The sequence below is a fragment of the Leucopleurus acutus genome, assembly GCF_964270905.1.
Source record: "Leucopleurus acutus genome assembly, chromosome: 10".
NCBI classification, from domain to species: domain Eukaryota; kingdom Metazoa; phylum Chordata; class Mammalia; order Artiodactyla; family Delphinidae; genus Leucopleurus; species Leucopleurus acutus.
Genome location: NC_139153.1, coordinates 5421034 through 5443547, shown reverse-complemented (window position 1 = coordinate 5443547; position 22514 = coordinate 5421034). Strand labels below are relative to the sequence as shown.

At 42.2% G+C, this 22514-nt stretch overlaps 1 protein-coding gene across 2 annotated transcripts in view; it reads right to left on the bottom strand.

Moving 5' to 3' along the window:
* Positions 1–22514, bottom strand: part of RAF1 (Raf-1 proto-oncogene, serine/threonine kinase) — a 73483-nt gene that overhangs the window by 1919 nt on the left and 49050 nt on the right. The window contains exons 3-15 of one of the 2 annotated variants that reach the window (XM_082847646.1): positions 21169–21281; positions 18329–18431; positions 17879–18036; positions 16120–16218; positions 14363–14516; positions 11226–11253; positions 10991–11118; positions 10522–10639; positions 4379–4463; positions 3415–3591; positions 1948–1994; positions 641–759; positions 118–249 (exon numbers count right to left, since the gene is read on the bottom strand). In XM_082847646.1, coding sequence (XP_082703772.1) covers positions 118–249; positions 641–759; positions 1948–1994; positions 3415–3591; positions 4379–4463; positions 10522–10639; positions 10991–11118; positions 11226–11253; positions 14363–14516; positions 16120–16218; positions 17879–18036; positions 18329–18431; positions 21169–21281 — 1461 coding nt within the window. The remainder of the gene's footprint in view (positions 1–117; positions 250–640; positions 760–1947; positions 1995–3414; positions 3592–4378; positions 4464–10521; positions 10640–10990; positions 11119–11225; positions 11254–14362; positions 14517–16119; positions 16219–17878; positions 18037–18328; positions 18432–21168; positions 21282–22514) is intronic. The other variant, XM_082847647.1, reaches the window with a different exon arrangement.

Here is a 22514-nt window from a genome sequence, read left to right as displayed (position 1 = left end):
TTGAGGGAACAGGTGGATGAACAACAGTGAAAGCAGCACCTTCCACCCTGTGTTGCTCAGACGGGCAGAGCCCGGGGGCTTCCACGGCGAGCGGGTCGTTCAGCACCAGTGACGCACCTGATCGCGGTTGCTGATGTGGGAGTAGGGCAGCTCCCCCGTCATAAGCTCGTACAGCACGATGCCGTAAGAGTAGACGTCGGACTGGAAGCTGAACGGGTTATTGTCCTGCATTCGAATCACCTCTGGGGCCTACGGGGACAAAGTGCATTTGTCACCATCTGCGCCCCACAGACATGCAGGAGCCAGGCTGTCCCTTGGGCTGGGTATGAAAGTCCCCGCCTCAGCCCTGCTGTAGCTCTTTCCCAAATGGCTCCCACTCTCAGGCTCAAAGGAGCTCAGGAATCCTGTCTCTTGAGGTCCAGCACTCCCCATCACCTAACTCCCCCCGAGCTGTGCTTCAGCACTTCCTCGTCGCCAGCTTGCTCCAGGAAACCCAAATTTGCCCAGGGGCTGCCAACACTACAGGTGTCACGGAGGTGGTCAGGAAATGTAGAGAAATGCCTGAAGCTTGCATACAGACCTCCCATCACATCACCCCTCCTGGCCCTGCACCCTGCTAGAGGGAGCCCAGCCGCCTCACCATCCACAAAATGGAGCCTGTGGGTTGTTCAACCTGCTGAGAACCACTCCAGCGCGACTTCACTGTTGCCAAACCAAAGTCTCCAATTTTGACCGTCAGGCCTTCATGGAGAAATATATCTCAATGCCTGTTAAGGACTGTGGTTTTAAAAGAATGGTCAACTTACTTTTGAAAAACTTCCCCAAGTTCTTAACTAGCACCATCTCTCGGCCTCCCATCTGCCCCAGCCTTCTCTGCACTGGATTTGCTAGTGCTTTAGAACGCGGCTCCTTCCAGGAGGTGCTCCGGGCACCAGATTCTCTGGCTCCAGCCACAAGCCAGTTTGCCCCCCACTGCTGCTGCTGCTGCTGCTGCCTCCATTTACACACCTAGGAGCCGGGTCTCTGGCCTTGTGACATTGCCACATAACGTAGGTGCCTTTACGCCCCAAGACTCTGAGCATGGCCTGCTGACTGCTTACATCCATTCGCCTGCATCCTGCCCTCCAATGGCTAACGGAAACACCCTGAGTCCTGAATGCTGTCTGCCTGAAGGCATTTCTCACAGGATAGGTACAACTTGGTGACTTCGAAATCAAAACCAAACACCTCAGTTCTGAGTAAAGAAGCCAGGCAGTTTAAGGCCGACTTGTGGGATCTGCTGATGCCCAGTAGTTCATACCTCCTTAAAATCGGTGGTGTCTGCCTTCATGGTATAATATGTTGGTCCCCAAAAACCCACCACTAAAAGGTATCCTATGTCTCAGACCCATGCCCAAAATAGGCCACATCCCATCATGCGACCCAACACAACTGCTGTGCCTCTCACTGGCCAAGAAGCAAAGTGTAGCTGTAATGCCATACTCCCTTCAAAGAGAAAGGCTGGTGGAGGGAGGCAGATGTAAAATTGTTACATTTCACACCCTACAGCAAGAAAAACACCTTTATTCATTCCCCTTCCGTAAAAACACATTAAGTCTTTGGAAAGGGTTGATTCCAACAGTAATCTCTAAGGAAACCATTTCTGTGCATTCAAGAAACAATTTTAAGTAGTAATTTTTAAAATCTTGCAACTTTTGGCTTGCAGCTACTGTCTGACCAGATATACAGTCCACAAACTAGAAGTAAGCATAAAAGACAAAAGGCCCATTCTCCCAAGTTAAATTTAGTAATAAAGAGCATTTAAAAATTGGCCTGTTTCAAGCATAACCCAAACGGGTATCTCAACTTTCATGGAACTCTTTCCAGAGTCACTTTTGCTGAGGTAAACTTTAAAAGTGTCCTAAATTTAGAACTGAGCAGTCAGATGAAACTACCACCAAAGGATACTGTTGGATTTCATGTCTCTGTGGATGATGTTCTTTGCATGCAAGTAGCTGTGAAGGGAAAATAAGTCTATTAAAACCAGTTTGAGAGATATTGGTAGAAAGCGGCTTCAAATTACATCTAAGAAGTAAACCACTTGAAGGCCTGACTCCTAGTTGAGAAGTCACTTTCGGGGATTGGCCCTGCACTGGTTCAGCCTGGTCCACGTCAGGACTTACACCTGAAAGTGAGGCCACAGCACAAACAGGGAAGGTCTTCTTTCAGCATCAGTTTTATTCAAAAAGTAATTCCAACAACCCAAATATCCATCAACTGATGAACAAATAAAACGCTGTATACAATGGGATATTCTTCAGCCATAGAAAGGAATGGAATACTGATACACACTACAACATGGATGAATCTCTCAAAAACACGCCAAGTGAAAGAAGCCAGACACAAAAGACTTCATCTAGTTTCTTGAAAATCTTCTAAAATTAGTGGTGATGGTTTACACCTCCATGAATATACTAAAAAAACTGAATTGTACACTTTAAAGGGGTGAATTTTAAAAGTGAATTTCATCTCTAAAAAATAACTGACTAGTCATTTCTGGAAATGTACACAATGCAAATTCCATATGAATTTTAAAAATACAACATGAGATTTTATAAACCACTTGCAAGCACAGCTTTAGTTAAGTTCCTAGTTGTCGGGGGGGTATGAGGGGTACCCCTGCTCCACATTAGGGGTACTTCAAAGGAAAAGTTTGAGAAACACTGCCCTGGCTTAGCCAAGAATGAAACGCACACGCACACCCCTTTCACAGAGAAATGTGTCGAAGCACAAAGACCCAAAACAATAGTATTTAATGGAGGTGCTATGGATCACCTTAATTTAAGCATTCTCCAAAAGGAAAAATTACACAGAACGTGACACCTGATCAAACCTTTACGTGGAATAAGCACACTTGATGGGCTACACCTCAGACACGATGCCCACCAGAAGGTGGCAACCCGCACTGTGTTGAGTGTTTGTCTGAATTTTTTTTTTTTTTTTTTTTGCGGTACGCGGGCCTCTCACTGTTGTGGCCTCTCCCGCTGTGGAGCACAGGCTCCGGACGCGCAGGCTCAGTGGCCATGGCTCACGGGCCCAGCCACTCCACGGCATGTGGAATCTTCCCGGACCGGGGCACGAACCCGTGTCCCCTGCATCGGCAGACGGACTCTCAACCACTGCGTCACCAGGGAAGCCCCTGTCTGGCTGAATTTTAAGGGCGGTTGCTGGAACCTGAATCTGAGCCCTAAGGGGGTAGCCTCAGCTTGGGCAATAAACCTGAATTTCTTGTTCCTTTGGCCCACCACACAGGTTCATTTCCAGCTGTGCAAAAATATCACAGAAGTCACTTAACGGGCTTGGCTTTTCCTAATCTTGGTTCTGATTTAGGGACAAGTTGATCCTTGGACCCCAGATTTTCTACGCATCACTCACTCCATTCCCTGAGCCGTCTGCCGGGCAATGTCAATCAACTGGAACATTCGGAACTTGGTCTCCTGGACATGCAGGTGTTTATAGAGGCTGCTGCCCTCGCACCACTGGGTCACAATTGCCAGGTTGTCCTTCGTCATGTACCCCATGAAGAGCAGGATGTTCACGTGCCGGGTTTTGCTGGAGAGTGGAGGGAAGGAGAGAAGAAAGGCTCTGAACCTTCCGCTGCTGCAGAACAGGGAGATCTAGTCTGCTTTCCCACTGTCTCCGACCAGACCCTGCATGTTCCTGACACCACCCATGCTTACAGTCCAGGGGCTAGCAAAGCAAACACAGCCGACTGCTGATGAACCAGCTGGTGTTGTGAGCTGATAGAGGGGCTGCCGTCACTGCCCTCAGTGCTGGCCTTGATAATACAGAGGACGTTCTCTTTCATCAACATATATTCACCAATCTCCCCACAGGGGTCACAAGGATCCCTCATCTATGGAATCCATCATTACTCAGTTTATTCCTACAAGTGTAAACAGTGACTCAAAGACTTCAAAACTGACGGTTTTGAAGTCCAAATTAACGCAACTTAGCTATAAAGAGTTCTTGTAAATAAATGTGAAAATAGAACCCACCTCTCCCTACGTCAAAACAAAACCCAGAGGTAGAACCTGGGCTGTTCTATCAGCGTAGTGAGCCCAGAGACCTGAGGCAGTGGAAGGGGGTATGCTCATCAAAGGGGGTGCTTCTAAAGGCTTAACAAGCGCATAAGCTGGAAGAAACCTTCCGCTCCTTTTCACTCATGAGGGAGTTGTTTCAACCACAGGACTCCACAGTGAACACTCACCACCAGTCCCAGCCATCAGCCCTCAGAGACAGGTCATGATGCCATGCAGCCTACTTCCTCTGCGGTGCTTGTACCAGCATCCACGCCCCGCCCCTGCCACACCAAGGGACAGGCCAGCTTTCTACTCACCGAAGGACAGCCACTTCATTCCTGAAGGCCTGGAACTGCTCTGGTGTGGGGTCAACAACCTTTAGAATCTTTACTGCAACATCTCCTGCAAATTAGTTTATAGTCAGTGCAGTTGAATGATCTTACTTTGTTATTTTTCATGTACACTAGATCTGAAGAAGATATAATTAATCACTTATTCAAAAATCATATACCTACACAGATGGAACAAATACTATGCAAATTTCTGAATTATCAAGTAGCTTAAAAAATTAGATTATACTACTATCCTTAAAATACCGCCCCACAGGCCTTGAACCAGCTTGGTTTAAACTGTTCCTGTCAAGCCTGGCATCCCCAGCGCTGAGGTCATGTGTGACAGGTCACAACCTGGGCCTGTGAAGATGACATCAGCAGATGGATATGAATGGCCCAGCAAATACTGAGTCTTCGGGGCCAGGAGGCTGGGGCCCAGAAGCAGCCCAGTTAGTAAGCAGTTGATGCTAAACTCAACAGCCACATTTCAATGAGACCTGAGAAGCTCCCTTGTACAAATTCAAAGACATATATTGAAATTAAGCGTCTCGGCCTTCAGTGCCGTTAGAAAGTAATCCTAATGATTGATACTGATTGCTTACTATACCCTGGCACTGTCTGCTCTCACAGGTATTACCTCCTTTAATCCTCGTAGCTGCTCTATGACGTTAATACTGTCGTCCTCATCTTACAAGCAACAAACTGAAGTTTAGTTACTTGGCCAAAGTCATACAGCCAAAAGAAAGTGCTGGAGCCAGGATCAGAACCCTAGTCTGACTCCAATAGCTGTACTTCTAACTAAAATACTGACTACTGACTGTCAATCACTGTGAGTAAAAACCAGCCTCTTCATATAACTGCAGAAACATCCAGGGATCAATTCTACTTTACAGGTGCTACCGATTTAGAAGCCACTTTCAGAAGTGTTATGTCATACTTACAATAGTTGTAAAGATAGTAAATTACCTGAAGCCCCATTAGGACCTCAGCTTTTCATGACAAATAACTTTACTAAATACAATGATCAAACAAAGTAGGAGTTAAGTTCAGTGGCACTTGGAGGTGACTTAGTTCCTCCACAACTGAGCATGTGCCCTTGGCAGCACCCCCCTGCAGCCTGCTGGAGCACTCATTCCACTTTTGGGGAGCACCAAATGGTACAGGATGGTTCTTATGATAGGTCCCTAACTGTTGCCCTGTGATCTCTGTTTGTTATCATCTAAAGCTAAAATCCCCACTTAGCAGCAGCTTCCAAATTGGTTCTTATCCAGTTCACTGGCATATGAACTTACTGAGGGCCCAGGGCTGCCTGGAAGGTGCTGCTGACTTTGGATAGCAGAGCTGCATGTGCTATATTCAGAGCTACCTTATAACTAGGAAGATGCAGCTGGTAAACTATGCAGCCCCAACCTCAAGTTCCTTATGACTGAGTAGAGGGACAGGAGTCTTTTGCATAATTGCCCATTCTGGAGCAGTCTGAGCCAAGACAGGATTGGGGTCGGGGGATGACAGAGGAGGGGAGTAAATACCTTGGCAGAGAGGATATAGAAAAGTTTTCTGAAGGAAGTGCGATATAAGCCAAAGGAAGGGGCTGTTCTAGACTTGGTACACCAGGAACAAAGGTGAGGTAAGGGGGATGAGAGAAACGCCAAGTTGTGATTGGGAAACTCTAACATAGCATGTGATTTGACACCTGTAGGACAGGAGGGAGGCCAGGGAGGAGGAGTCTGCTACAAGAACGCAGGTGCAATGCAGGCACATTGGTGACAGCAGGGATAAAAAGGAGGAGATGGAGGCAAGAAACCCTGTGAAGGTGAACTGACTCAATGTGGCAGTCAACTGAGAGGAAGGGCCAGGAGATGGCCAGGCAATAGATGGGGGTTTAAAGGGACAGGCTGGAGATAGGGATGCAGAAGAAAGACTTGGGGAGATGCTGGATGGTCCCTCAGAAGGGGTTGCTTCCTAGTTCATGAGCCTAGTTTTGCAAGCCCTTCCCTTTCTCACAGCTTTTCTCTGGGCATGCTCCAGTCATCGCTGAACTCACCCTCAGCGTCACCCATTTTGAACCTGATCAGTAATGCAACCTCAGACCTCAGATGATCCATCAGCAGCCAAAGCCTGTTCACAGTGACTTGCTCTGACCTGCTGTCAGCTGAACATCCTCCACCTCTAGCCTCTACCTTCTGGACTCGTGAACAAGACTTATTCCTGTTAAAAGTTCATCCTTTCTTTGTTCTATCATCATAGACACTTCAAATCCTCCCATCTTTCTAAATCCAAATTCTATTATCCAAATCTGCATGACACCTCTGTGTAAGTCATCCACAATACCTGAGTCATGCAAGTCACTGATGGGAAGACTGAACAGGGTCAAACTAAAAACAGAGCCCATGGCACCATAGGGATCCAGAGGCCAGGCAGCTCACGGTTAACAGTTATGGTAGCAGATTATGTGCGCTTTCTTACTCAAACCCAGAGACCATACTCTGTGTTACAGCACAGCCTCATTTGTATGTGTACCCTCCAAGGACTGCCATACCAGCGATTCAGTCTGGTAGGAACAATGGGCAAACTCCATAGGAAAACCAATTTCAACTCCTATACAAAATGGTTTTCTACTGGTAGGAAATGCCCAGAGCTAGAATGACTTTTCAGGTAACTCATGAGCTCTCTTATCACTCTGGTTTTCAGGACAAGGCTGGGCAAACCTCCTAAAGGTCTTGCACAATCTGAGACCCCCATTTCACCCAAATGATATCCAAAGTCTTTATGGTACCTTATAACCCACACCCCAGACCTCACTGCTATTAGCCTCTCCCTCTCTCATTCTACTAAAGCCATTCAGACCTCCTTGAGTTCCTCGGACAGGCCAGGTGAGTGGCCCATTTTGCATCTGCTGTTGCTGCTTCCCAAATGCCACTTCCTCAGCAGACTCCTCCCTAACCAATCTACTAAAAACTATGAACCAGGCCTGCCACTCTATACCTGCTTTCCTCCATTTTTCTCCTTAGCACTTAGGACACACTATCTCCTTTGCTTTTCTTGGTTATTATGCCCACCAGAATATCAACTCCGTAAGAGAAAGAATTTTTATCTGTTTTGCTCAGGGCTTCATTCCTAGCCCCTAGAAAAATGCTCGGTATTAGAAGAATGCTCAGGAAACACTGGCTGAAGAAATGAGTGAATTCTAAGATGCAACTGTCAGCAAGGCAAGTTATGAATTGAAAAGCTGTCTGTTTGAAGCTCTGGAGTTGGAAGTGGCCACAGCCTCTAGCAGGGAATACCGGGGACTTAGTTGCTCAGCAGTCCTCGGCACCAAGCACATCATGACTAAGTCCACCTCTCCAGCATTCCATGCAATAGGCATTCAGCAACACTGCTTAATAACTACAGGAAGTACTCATTATTTGTCAAACCAGAACTTCTTACTTTCCCTTCATAGTAAAGTCAGAGGCAAATGTAGTACAAACAAGTTAAGATACATGGCTATTGGGTATCATGTTTTTAATAAGATATTAATATTATTCATCTACCACTGAAGAAGGAAGAGCTATTATCACTGGTGAATTTCAAATGTTTTTACCCTTTTTTTTTTTTTTTTTTTGCAGTACGCGGGCCTCTCACTGTTGTGGCCTCTCCCGTTGCGGAGCACAGGCTCCGGATGCGCAGGCTCAGTGGCCATGGCTCACGGGCCCAGCCGCTCCGCGGCATGTGGGATCTTTCCGGACCGGGGCACAAACCCGTGTCCCCTGCGTCAGCAGGCGGACTCTCAATCACTGCCCCCCAGGGAAGCCCTGTTTTTACCTTTTTAAACACCAATTAATTTCCCTGCTTTAATCATCTGAGATTGTCTAAAACTTATTATACACACCCCTGCTTTCTAGAACGGAAATAGAATGAACACCATTCCTCCACTACTTATTGACTCAGTCAAAATGACAAACCTCAGCCTTAGGCTGGGCTGGGGATCCCCATAGATGGTTATACCAGGCTGCTGACTTCACACTGTGGCCCAAGAGTGTTCCCAGGTTTGGGGATCTGCTCTTGAAGGGGTTGCTGCCTTCTTCTCATGCTGTAAGTGACCTCGCTGCTAACAGTCTGACAGCTTCAACTGCTATATTCATCTCTTTTAATGTGTTGTTTGTAATTAGCAGAGGCTGCCAAATCAGACCCCAAATTCATGCCCCAAAGGACACTCTGCACTTGGGCCCAAAAGGGTCTCTTCCGTACATAAGGTAAGTGCGCTGATTAGTTCACGGATCTGAGGCCTCCACTTTGGCTGCTTTAAGACCTTTTCTGTTCACAGCCGACGGGCAGAATCGGTGGGGGGGGGGGGGGGGGGACACCAAAACAGCTGTAATTTTTAATAAATTGAATAAAACGTTCTATTATATATAGGAATCAGAAAAGCAACGGGGGAAAAAAAAAGGAAGCAAATATAGCACAAAATACTCAATCTAGAAATTACGCTTTCCTTGACTCTCTCATTTTCCTCTTCATTCACAGACCACAGCTTGCTTTCTGAGGGGCTAAAAGTCCACTGCTCCTCGCTCCTCTGACTTCTGACACTCTTAAATTAGAAAAAGTAGAATCCTAAAGCATTAGATGTTAGCTACATCCTGCCAGTTGTCTTTATGGAAGGAACACTATAGCAGATACATCTCCTTACCATCGTTTAAAAGTTCGAGATTGAGACAAAACGGAAGCTCAAGGCAGTACTGTGCAAATCTAATGCTCTGAAAAACTACGAACCCCCAAATAAAAGTGCTCAATCAGAGGAAGCTTAAATTTGGGCGCAACTTAAACTGCATGTATTGGCTTTTAGCTGAGGCTTAAAAACGGATAAAAATGATAAAATGCTCCTAATGGAAGCATTAAAAGCAGTGTTTTCTGCTCCACTTCCTGCAATTACTTACAGCCTTCTTGTCTCAGATACAAGCACTCAATCTCACAAAATTGTGTTTTTCTTTTCTAAGGGATCACCAAGACATTTATGACATCTATGTAGAAAATATTCTGCAACAGCATAATTTCTCAGTGACCCAGGAGGCAGGCCAGTAGTATATTAGACGCAATTTTTGAAAGAAAAGGAATCACCCTACATGTATCTACAAACGTTCAGTTCTTTGCCAGTTCCTGCAAAGAACGAGAAATTTGTCAGATGATTAGTTATAAGTGGAAAATCCACAGTGTTTCTCAGTTTTTAACAACTTGAATTTTAATGCTCTAATGTATTTTATGCTCATAACTTTGTCCATTTATGTATAAAGATGAATACGGTGGCATCCAAAGTAGAAACACAGGCATCTAGGCACCCTAGGTTTTGTGTGGGGTTTTGTTGTTGTTGTTTGCTTTATTAAAATCTGAATTTAGAAGAGATGTCTTTTGGGGAACATGTAGCATTTTCCAGAAAACAGTTTCTGGCTGACATCCTAAAGCCAGAGGCATTAAAAACCTGACAGAAATGTTAAGTATGTTGACAAAATACAGAAGCTTTGGCTACAGACCTTAAAATAGAAAGTTTCTTCCAAGTGACAAAGTGTTTCCATTAAAATAAGAATGTCAAGTCCCCACAGATTCAAGAATTAAGTCTGTGCATTCCTGTTTGATAGAGATTCCCACAACCAATCCCAGGGCAGAGCAAAGAAAATCGGTTTTAGGAGGCTCCTGGCTTTCCTGTGCACAACTGTTTGACCATGGGTATGTGAGTTCCCCCTCTTGGGGACCTTGGTTTTCTGGCATGTAAAATCTCTAAGGTCCTTTCCAGTTTTAGGTTTCCAGAATCCATGCCCCTCCTAATAGCAACAGACTCTTAAACACATTTAAGGAGCTTCAAAGCATGTTCCTCCCAGGCGCACACTGTATTTAATCAGTTTATAAGAGACTGTGACATTTCACTATGGTGCTCAACTCTTTTTCACCAATTTCTCATTATCCTGGAAACGTTTTCATACCAATTATAGCATTGTTGAGTCTCAGAACAGTATGAAACGTCACTGAGATACCATTAAGTTCAATCTTCAGATGCAATCAAGTACCCTTGGAGAGTGCTGCTGTGAGCCTGCCTGGCCCTCTCTGGACTGAAACGTGACTTCACCCTGGTAGTAAAGGAAGGGCCCCAGACTTACCATGCCACTTGCCCTTATAAACAGTCCCAAAGGAGCCTGACCCAATCCGAGTGGAGAGCATCACTTCACTGGCTTCTATTTCCCAGTAATAGCTTGAATCTCTCTGTCCACGAGGCCTCTAAAACAAGCAGAGATCACTGTTATACTCCACGGACTGTTAAAAGTCTGTTTAACGAGGGTGTCAAAGAAAAGATCAACCCAACTCCATCCATTCCCATATCTTTTAAAGATAGACATATTAACTATAATTCCAGTTTTTGTCTTTTGAGAAAATACCGTTTTAGTTGTGCCCTGCCTTGCAACAAACCAGCAAGTTTTCCAATGTAAGCATGCCAAAAATGGCATTGATATTTATAATGTATTCATTTAATTAGAGCCCCCCAACCCTAAAATTAAAGGCATTCTCATTTCTGACTAAGCTTTTCTTATTGAACCCTAACATGCAAGAGGTACTGTTAACCATACTCACAATTTTGTTTTTCTCCTGGGTGCTGGATCCCGGTGCCCGCTCTCTCTGTGCCGGCACAGGGGTTTTGGGCTGTGACCAGCCTGTTGGGCTCAGATTGTTGGGACTGCTGGACAAGGCTGAAGGTGAGGCTTAATAGACAAGACAAACAGAATTCACACATGGGTAAGCCAACAGAAGGTGCACAGCATAAAGAGAAAAAGTCCATGACTATTTGCTAAATGACTTAGACAAGTACCTGATTCACCGTGACTTCGAATTGCATCCTGAAACAGAAAAGGAAAGCTGGTCAATTTCTGCACTAGAAAAGATGTTCTCTGGGGGAGGGAAAGGGAGAAGGATTTACAGGAGCAAAGTGGATTATAAAATCTCTAAAACACCAAAGGTCTAATTACATACTCTAACTTTTCTTTGATTAAATTCATCAAATGTCTGTGGCCAATATCTCCAAGATCGTTATCATCAAATATTAGGAGGACTGATGCTAATTTCTCATATACAATAAAGCAGCATTCTTTTTTCTCTCTAGAAAGCAATGCACACTGCAGACTGATACTCTTTAAAGGAAGGCTGGCAAAGTTACTATCAAGGTGAGATCCTTCCAGTGGTTGGGGATCTTGCTCCACTGAAGCTCAAAAAAATAATAATAAAATATTTTTAATGAGGGGTTCAGTGGCAAGTTCACTGTTACTCCTCTAGGAGTTGGATTTGCTATGGGTAAGCACCACGACTACATATTTTATCCAAACCTAAAACCATAGAAAGCTGGAAGGACCGTAAATCCCCTAATCTAAAACCTACATTTTACAGATATGAAAACACGTGAACAGATAAAGGAACATGGCGAGTGTCACACAACCAGTAGGTGGCAGAAACAGAACTAAAAATCACCACCCACAGATCTCAGCCATGAGCTCATTCATCACAAAATGCTCCTCAGATCTTATGGGTAAGCTCTGAAACTAGTTACATTCTACTCAGGTGAGAGGTCAAAGGCTACCTTTAGAATTTATTAAACTGTTTAGTTGGAACAGTTTAAATCACAGGGCTCTCCATGAAACCTAAATCCTCATTTTTATAAATCCTCACTTGGAGTATATAAATAACAATAATTGAAAAACACTTGGTCCCCATATCCTCAAAGAGGATTATTTCTCTTGGAAGTCTTACTCTGTTTTCTTTGTGTAACCACAGTAAAGACAGGATCCTTTTTTTCACACAACTGTTACCAGAATGCTCACACTCTATGACATCTTTACAAGAGATAAGAAGAATCACAGGCCAAGCTGCGCCTCCCCCACTTTCGCAGCCCCACCCAAACATCTTCAGAATTTACCAATAAAGCCTGGTTCTGGGGTTCTCAAACCTGGCCAGTCTTCAGAATCACCAGGAGAGGTGTTTAAGAATACAGATTCCCAAGCCCCTCCACCCCACTAGGACTGATTTAAGTATGTCTGGGAGGGAAGGTGGGAAACCTAGGAATCTGCATGCTTTTGAGTATGACAGGATGACTGCCAGGTAGACAAAACTTTGTCCAAAATAACTTGAATTTCAGTAGAATATTTAGCAGCTGTAGCTTTATTATTCAACTAATCTATTCTTTGTTTTTAGTCAAAGCGTGGCACAATGTATTTTTACTGACCAGAAGTACATTCCCATGCACTAGGATTTTTTCTTAATGTCATAATTTTCTTCCCTGTATCCACTTACATACCTCATACTTAATTCTGTGCTAATTTCTACAGTTGGACTGATTTATCATCATCTCGAAATCTAAATATTAAAGAGAACTAAGATGGTTTAAACAAAGCAAGAAAGTGTACTTTTAAAATGCTGAATCATATGTGATTTTTAAAAAACAGGAATCAAAATTTGGTCTGCTTCTAAAGTACAGAGAGGATTAAGCACCACAGATGTGCTAGTTATTCTATAATAAAACTTCAAGAATTTTCACTTTTCATGTTCCCTCTAAGTATCAGTGTTTATACAGGACTAAATCACATATCAGAAGAAAAGTAACTGGTATATTACTGTATTATTATCAGGGCTAGTGACAATACAATAGAGACAATAAAACTCATAGCTTGCATACACATGACCCCCTCACAATAATCTTGTGATAACCAAAGTGCCCCCAAATGACAAGTTTAGGCCCCACATTCGAAAGCCAACTCTTTTGTTGAGCCCCTCCCACATCTGATCAGTAGGACAAGTATGTCGAAAATGATCTGAGGTCTGACTGAGGTACGTAAGCTGTGCCTGAGGTAGTGGGTGGCCCTGAGGTTTTTCAAGGAACAATTCATGATGTAGATAGAGCACAGCTGTCTTTGATAAAAGCTTATCAAAGGATTTTCAGGGCATACCAACCAAACTGACATATTTTGTTTCTAAACAAAATATAAATAGAATAGTGATGCTGTTGAGTAACAACTAAACAAATCTAGCATTAGTCTTTAGTTGAAAATGATTTTTTAAAAAATTTTTTAATACCCTTGGCCTCAAAATCTCACTTGAGAAACTGATTTCACCTATCAACAATACCACATAAAGTTATTTTTTTATTCCCAAATATGCTATTGCCAAAAAAAGAAAACATGAGACCAAGTCTGACAAGAAACATAAAATTTAGTGATTGTTTCATTTTTGACAGGCTACTGTCTGACAGTCTTAGCAATCCTGCTACTTTACAAGAAAGCAAAGGCATGAAGAAGAATACCTACTCTTCCCCTCAAACAAAATCGTCTGGACCACGCCCTGGGAGAAGCATTCAGGCTGTTATTCTAGTCCAAAGCAATGAGAAATAAGAAGAATAAAGAACAAAGGAAGTATTTTAAGTGTATTCAGTTGTTAATAAAGATGAACTAGAAAGCAAACCAAACAGAACATACAATAAAGCCAAGAAAAGAAAAAGCAGTTTGAAAACACTAGCTTTGCGCATTTATATCTTCCTAAATACCTGCTTATTAAAATCCTGTGACTCCACCCTCTTATTTCTAAATAAAATCACTTAAAAGTCTTTCAGAGAGTTTGTAGTTCTCTATCACTATTATTTTCTTTGCCACATGAAAAAGAAACTACTCTTTATGTATCTTATTCACTAGCTCACTGAAATCCTATTCAAATCTAACATGGAAACAATCAGTTCAAATGTTAACATTTCTTCCGGAAGTTTCAGTTCTCCATTTGAATGATATACCAACCAGATTAATTAAGCTGGTCTCAAGATGCAGTGAATAAGAAATTCAAAAAGTCCAGAGACCTGACAAAGTGCTGCAACATTCCTTATCAGGTCTGAAACCCAAAACTCTCTTGACACAACCATCAACCCCACCCAAATAACTGACACTCTTCACCACCCGCAAAGGACCCTATTACCTCAATCATCCTGCTGTCCACGGGCAAGGTGGTGCTGACCATGTGGACATTAGGTGTGGACGTCGACCTCTGCCTCTGGGAGAGGGAACCTTCAGAGGAGGGGCTGGAGGTGTTGAATGTGAAAGCGTGGGGTGTGGAGTATCTGTGCTGGGAACTAGGTGAAAAGGAGAAAGAAAATTCCATGGTTGACACTCAGGCCTCTGTATTGGTAAAGTCTTTCAACTACCTATTTTCTGTTTCTTCTGTTTAGATGCCTTTGCATGCAAATTTTTAAAAAGTAAATAATATATGTGCTCAGAATTCATGTGAAAAGAAATGATACGTTATAAGTTTTCTTCTATTTAATAAATCACCTCTACAGGATACTCCGAATTTTTAGACCATCTCTGGGAAAGAACAGATTAGCATTTGTCAACCAATACTACCCCCTACTAAAGCTAGATGGAACTTGCCCAGGTTAATTTAGAGACTAAATTAGAAAACTTTAAGGAAGATTTTTTAATAGACGGTTAGATCTGCCAAGCATGTCTGCAAACAGGCCAGCATTTTATCCACTGTGCACTCTCCCCCCCGTAAACAGCTCACAAAATCAATTAATGTGAATTCAGTTTTTAGGTTTCAATACCTAACCGTGAAATTTATCACTGGCCTCTTTTACCCAACGCCACTCTCCCACCAACCAAACTGGGAACACGCATTAAGTATAACATTTTCATTATCTGCTCCAAAGATTACTCGGGAGTTTTGTTTAGATTCAAGTAGCACCATGCATAGATTCAAGAGATAAAAGACTTTTTTTCTAAGAGAAATTGCTCTATCGCAATTGCCTTTCCAGGCAATTCAACATTAATGCCTTCAGAGGCCTGGTTTCTTCTACCTAAATCTTCAGAAGCAAGTACAGTTTTTCGGTCAGGTTTGCTTTTCAAATTATCAAGAAAAATAAAAGTCATATACAAATATATCCAGATATCACTTCGGTACAAATTCCTTGTTCTGAGATATACTGCCTTTAACAATTTCCATGAGTCTTACAAAGGCTAGTAAATATTATATGATTATATAAAAATTAAAGTCAGATATTTTGGACAAAGATGTAGATTTATTTTAGATTCCAAATTCATGTGTAACAGTAAGGCATGTGCACTCAACCAAACTCTGATTTTAAAGCTGGAAAACAGAGTAAAGACAAATTATGTGCAAACTCACAGGCACATTAAAACAGATATTTATATTAAAAATCTAATTAGATTCTTTTCAAGATAGCAGTTTATTCAATGTTGGGTTGGCCAAAAAGTTCGTTCAGGTTTTGCCGTAAGATGTTATGGAAAACCTCGAACGAACTTTTTGGCCAATCCAATACCATGGTTTTAGCAATGCAAGGCCATAATAAGCACTTCAAAGTTGAGGGTTTTATTCTTACCCAACCATTGTATATCGTTTTGGGATGCTTTCCCTGAGGCTCATTGCATACTGAGGAAGGCAAAATCTCAAACTCTTTAAAATGTAATGAGATACAAGGGACATGCTAGGATAACAGAATAAATTGTAGTCAGAGTCACTTTCCAGAGTTTAAGAACTAGAGGACCACAGAGAAAAAGTTCTGTTTTGCTCTAACGTCAATGCTGAGTTCCACAGAAGCAGCAAAGGGTTTACACAGAGAAAGGAGGGAACGCAAGGGAACTCTTGTATTCATGCTTTCAATCCCACCTGCCCCAATAAAACTTTCCAAAAGAAAAGCAGTAGGTAAAAAAAAATACCTAACAGGCATCCGGGAGACAGACTCTCGCATCCGACGCATTGTCAAAGAAGGCAGTACTGGGATCCCACTATCACCAACAGTGTAATTTGGGAACAGCCTAAATGAAATCAGAGGAAGACTGGTTTATAGACTTGCAGTAGTAATTTTACAGTCAGTCTGCGTGGCCTTGCAAACTCACAGCTACTCAAACTCAACTTTTCCTAGTCACATTTTACTGGACCATTTCAGGCTACCCGCCAGGGTAAGGGGGTACCTAAGTGACTGGGTTTGAATGACTACAGAATGTGAACAATCTTGACCGGCCAATGAGCACAGAGTCTCTAGTGTGCATTTCTAGGGAATACTGGCCAAATGTCCAGCCATATCAAAATAATGTGTTCTTTTAAGCTAGAGTAGGGCAATTCATAACCTATATCACGTAGAGCTTTTCAGAAACATTCTGTCTTGGAAACACACAAATGAAAAGACAGAAATATGAAGGATAGATCACCTTCAGCATCAAAAGTCATAAATAAGAGGAAAAGTGATATTAACATTAACTGGGCATCTTCCCTCCATGAGATGAGCACTTGGTGCCCGGTAAATTCACATGTTATCTCAGTTAAGCCTCAAAAGAACACTGCAGGGCTTCCCTGGTGGCGCAGCGGTTGAGAGTCCGCCTGCCGATGCAGGGGACGTGGGTTCATGCCCTGGTCCAGGAGGATCCCACATGCCGCGGAGCAGCTGGGCCCGTGAGCCATGGCCGCTGAGCCTGCGCGTCCGGAGCCTGTGCTCCGCAACGGAAGTCTACAACAGTGAGAGGCCCGCGTACCGCAAAAAAAAAAAAAAAAAACAAACAAACAAACAAAAAAAACACTGCAACCATGGTAATACCCCCGTTTTTCAGATGAGTGAGCTGAGGCTCAGAGGGGATTACAGATAGTTAATGACAACATTGAGATTTTGACCAATGTCTGCTGGACTCCAAAGTTTGTGCTGTTTATGCTACCCAAGCTCTCTTTGCAAAAGCAACACATGACTACCACGTAAGCAAAAAAGATGTTCCCATGGTAGTTTAATGATAACATTCCCTTAGTTTTTCTGGTACCTTCAAAATAGGATAAAAGTTCACCTTTGACTTTTCATATCCCTGTTAATAGTTTTTAAGAGGTTCTTTGGAATATGTAACTTTTAATTTAAACCTTTAAAAAAAACCAGTTTGTCTATATGGAATATATTTTAGTAACTGGTTTGTCTCCTGAGGGATACATGTGTTTTTTTAAGGTTTACTGTAATATCATTTTAAGACTAATGTTTTCCCTAGTTTGAGGTGAAGAAAACAGCACCAACCACACTTTCTGCTCCTTCTCGATGTCAGAGGTCTGTTCAGTGTTATTTAAGAGTAGACAGAGTACTGTCTACTAGCAACCTAGTAAAAACAATCTGGGGCGGGGGGGGGGGGTTCATATCCCTCTGCTCTTTACCTTACTGAAGGACAGTATATCAATCTCTGTTTGACAGGTAATACTCCTACCACCTCGTTTCAGAGTGTTATATACCACCTTAAAACTTGCTAGTTAAAAAAAAAAAAAAAAAAAAAACAAACTTGCTAGTTTCAGAACTGTCATGTTTCTAAAGTAGATCGTTTCTAGATCATGATAATTCATTTAATAAGTCTAAAACCCAGACTTGTCAGTCAAATATACAGTATGCATCCTCAAAAGGGGTTTATATCTCCCTGCCCCCTTATATTCTTTGAAAAAAGAACAATGCCTTACAAGAGTTGTCTGATATTACTCCAGTCCACACACATAGTAGGTACTTTGGTGCTACAATGCTCGTGAAACTTGTAGCCACAAGTCTGACATCTAAACCCATTTAGCAGGAACTTCTGACAGATGTCACAGAAGGCAAGTTTCAGGAAGGTCTTCCGAGCCTGGAACAAGAACACAGGTGTAAATTATACTGAATAAAAAACAAAATAATTTCCTTCTTGACCCCCAAGAGGTTTTATTAGAATGGAGAATCACACTTCCAACATTTGTAAAATTCATACACAGAAATTAAAGTACATCTGTGATCTAATGACACCTAAATTGCTTTACTGTAAACAATGGCACAGCTTTAAACAATCCAACAACATATATACTTATTATCTCTGAGAAATTCCTATTGTGCCAGCCAAAGCACCCAGCATACCACAAAGAGAGAAGAGATCTGCAACTTACAAAGTTGTGTGTTGTGAGTGGAACATGATCCAGGAAATCTACTTGAAGTTCCTCTCCAATCAACGAGGCAGCATCAGTATTCCAATCTAAACGTGCTTTTTTACTAAAGAGGATTTTAAAAAACATAATATGAAAGGGAAATACTTAAATTAGGTGCAAGAGTTGAATACCAGTAATAACAACAGCTACCATTTAGCTCATGCTACCTAAACATAAAACTTAACTTAAATCCCATACAACACTGACATTTAATTCATACAACAAACCTATAAGGACTTCCCTGGTGGCGCAATGGATAAGACTCCGTGCTCCCAATGCAGGGGGCCTGGGTTTGATCCCTGCTCAGGGAACTAGATCCCACATGCATGCTGCAACTAAGAGTTCGCATGCCGCAACTAAGGAGCCCGCCTGCCACAACTAAGACCCAGTACACCCAAATAAATATGAAAAAACAAAAGACCTATGAAGTGGACATTATTATCCCCATCTTAGAAATGAGAGAAATGGGGCTCTAAGAAGGTAACTTGCTCAAGGCCACACACAGAGTATAAGGGCCTATTTGGAATCCAGGTCAGTCAGACTCCAAAGCTTGTACTATTAGAATAAATTTTTTTTTAAACAATGAAATAAAACAATCTCATGATAAAGGAAATATGCAATAAACTGGACTTTATAACATTAAAATCCTATAAAAATCCTAAAATCCTACAAAATGGGTTACAAATATTGCTACAGTAGCAAAATTTAATCACTAGCCTACTTCAATCTAGAAAATACATAAATAGAAAGGAATCACAAATAAAAGGCACTTTTCTATGAAGATTGGGCTCAAATCTGTAGAACTGTCTGCAGAGTCTATACATATAAATTGATGACTCAACTGTCTTAAAATTTACTCTGAAACCACTCTTACTGTGCCTAAACAAGACAGAAAAATAGGTACATTTAAGTAAAAATTAATTCCCAGTTCCTTCCTCATGTCTTATCTAGTTTATCTGGCCCATTTCCTGAAGGAAGAATATTCTCAGGTAGGGAGAGAACACCACATATACAGCACCATTCTAACCTCTCCCTTCACCTTCGAGAAGCCTATTAGAGCCATCTTTCTCATTATATGGCAGGAAATAATCCATCCCTTAATATACTTCCCTATACAAGCTCTGGGAAACACAACATTACTCCAAAGTCCTGTTTTGCCCTAATGAAGAGGGAGAGGGTCAGTCCTGTTTCCTGATCAGTCTTGAGGTGCCATCCATCCAAAAGAGAACCTAGGGTAGCTTCAAACAAATACAGCGTGGACAAGAGTGGCTCAAGCCCCTCACTGTCTCAGAGTCTCTCTAGTTTTTAGGGAGCGCCAGGCACTGGCTTGGGGACCAACTTGGGACTGTACCCACATAAAACTGGCATCTGCTTCAAAGATTTTGCACTTCAGCAAAAAGCCCCTAAGCTGAGAGGAATAACATAAACAGATGAATTTATGCTCACCCTTTTTGTTGCAGCAAAAATAGAAATGAAACTTTTCTGATAAAGAAGGAAAATAAACAATGAACAGGCTGGGAAAACAGCATAAACAGGACTGAAAGAGTTAAGCAATCTTGGTTATTCTTTAGCTGTTACTACTAACAAACACTTGTAGCTAGACTTGTCCTTCACAAAGCTAAACAAAGCTAATTACTCTCTGATTCCATATAAATTGTTCCCTGCACCTGGCATTTATTCTGGCTGCATTCTCTTGTAGCAAATCACCCCTTGTAGATGTTTACATTCATAAAGTAGGTCACCTGGCTGATAACCCAGAGATAAATGGACCCAATTACCAGACTGCCTGATGCCAACGGTGACTGTTTTAAAATACTGCAAGAAGAATACAAGACCTTCACCACTTTCACCCTTATCTCTTACCCTGGACTGCTAGTTCCACCTGTAACATCCCCTGTAATTCCCCAGGACAGGGGGACTCAGTTCTTGAGGCGCTAGCCTGCTGTGTCTTCCCTTTGCCAGGCAAAGAAAATAAAAAGCTTCTCTATTTCTTATCTTCCAAATCTCTGTCTCCGTATTTTTATTCGGCATCAGTGAACAGGGAGCCAAATTCTGGCAACATTTTGAGTACTCATTACCTAGGCTAGTCTCTCAAACTAGGGAGCCCCTTGAAATATAAAAGATGTAAGCTAAAGATCAATAACAGAACTAGCACTTTGCAAGAAGAACGTAAAATTAAGGTTGTTATCCCAGATTTGGGGGGAAACAGTAACAGGTAACAGTCACAGATGGCTCTGATGCTACGGGGTATAACTCCTAGACTTTGAGGCGATGCCTCTATCTTGCTCCCACCATTAGGAATAGGATGAACTACACTGATCCTCCTTGAAGCAGAAATTCCCCTGCATCTTTTAGCCCTGTATCTGTCAAACTGCTGGGATTCAGTAAATATTAACTGAATAAAAATGAGTGAATTATAAAAGTTAATCTCTTAAAGACAGTATTCTTTAACTATAAATAATAATGAAACACTTTCTGAGTACCCACTCTGTTAACTGCATTATAGCAAACACAAAATTCTTGCTCTCGAGAAACATACCATCTGACATTACTGTTTCCTTCTATGGAAACACTACCCAACAACTAACATGTACTTTATATTCCAATGCAATGTTCAAGCAAAATTTTCAAGTTCTTGGTATCTTATTTTTCTGAATTGTCTCTTTATAAACAAGGGTATTCAAATATTCACTATTCTATAGGAAGCGAGTACAATTTTTTTTTATGGAAACACTTATTATTTGAAGCTAGGAAATCCTTACTAGTATGAAGGAAGAGCTGGCTGACTTTTGAGTTCTTACCCCTTGTGTTCGTGGAGAAATCTGAAAACTGCACAGCACTCTGGTTGCAGGCCCCTCACCTTGAGAGCTTTCCTAAGGCAGTCATGCAAGCTCATTCCATTCCGCACATTGACCTACAAACAAAGGATCACCTTTAGAACCAACACAGGCTGCACAAGCACATCCCTTGGAAAGGTGAATACAGAAATAAATCCACCAGTCTGTAAGGGTATATGTAGAAGATTTTATAACAGCATTGCTTGTACAGTTGATCCTTCAACAACATGGCTCTCAACTGCACAGGTCCACTTACACGTGGATTTTTTTCAATAGGAAATACTACAGTACTACATGATTTGTGGTTTGTTGAATCCGAGGATATGGAACAGCAGACACAGAGCACATATACCAAGGGATGACTGTAAGTTACACTCGGATTTTCAAGTGCACACGGGGATGGCGCCCGTAACCCCCTTAGTTGTTCAAGGGTCAACAATAATGGCAAACACACACACTTCCTGAGGAAGCACCCAGAATGTCCAGCAATAGGTAAGTGCTTGAATAAAGTACAGAACATCTGTATGTGTCACACGGTGCTGCTAATATATTACTTATAATGACTCGTCAGAGGGTGTTCATATTAACCGGGTGAAAATATTTTTCAGAATAATACAAAGAGTAAGATTATTTAAAGGGTGGGGAATCTATATATGTTTATATATGTTATATGAGTGTGAAAAGATACTCAGCTGTTACCCCTAAGAGAAAGTGGTTGGGAGAGAGAAATGATCAACTTTCCCTTTCTACATCTCTAATTTGTTTGACTCAATGAAATATTCATGCAAGCATAAATATCCATCAGAAAGGAAAATAAGCCAACCCAATCTATAAACAAACATGAGTTCTTCTGATCAAAACTTTGTATTTCAACCTATTTTAAACAAAATGGTTGATATTCCTAACAAAAATTCCATCTCACATGCACTTCACACTAGGGAGGGCAAGCAGGAAGTGGAGGAAATAAAGCCTCTGCCCTGCTGTCAGGACAAACATCACTGCTAGTTTAAATAAATCTGCACACCCATTCCAGACAGCCTTAGCAGTATACGCCCCTTCACATCCCCCTGTACCTAATCCTCAAAAACTCAGCAGGCACTCAGAAGCCTAACAGAGGGACTTCCCTGGTGGTCCAGTGGAAAAGAATCTGCCTTCCAATGCAGGAGACGTGGGTTTGATCCCCAGTCAGGTAACTAGGATCCCACATGCCGCGGGGCAACTAAGCCCGCGCGCCGCAACTACTGAGCTCATGCACCTCAACTAGAGAGCCTGCGTGCTGCAAACTACAGAGCCCACGGGCTCTGGAAGCC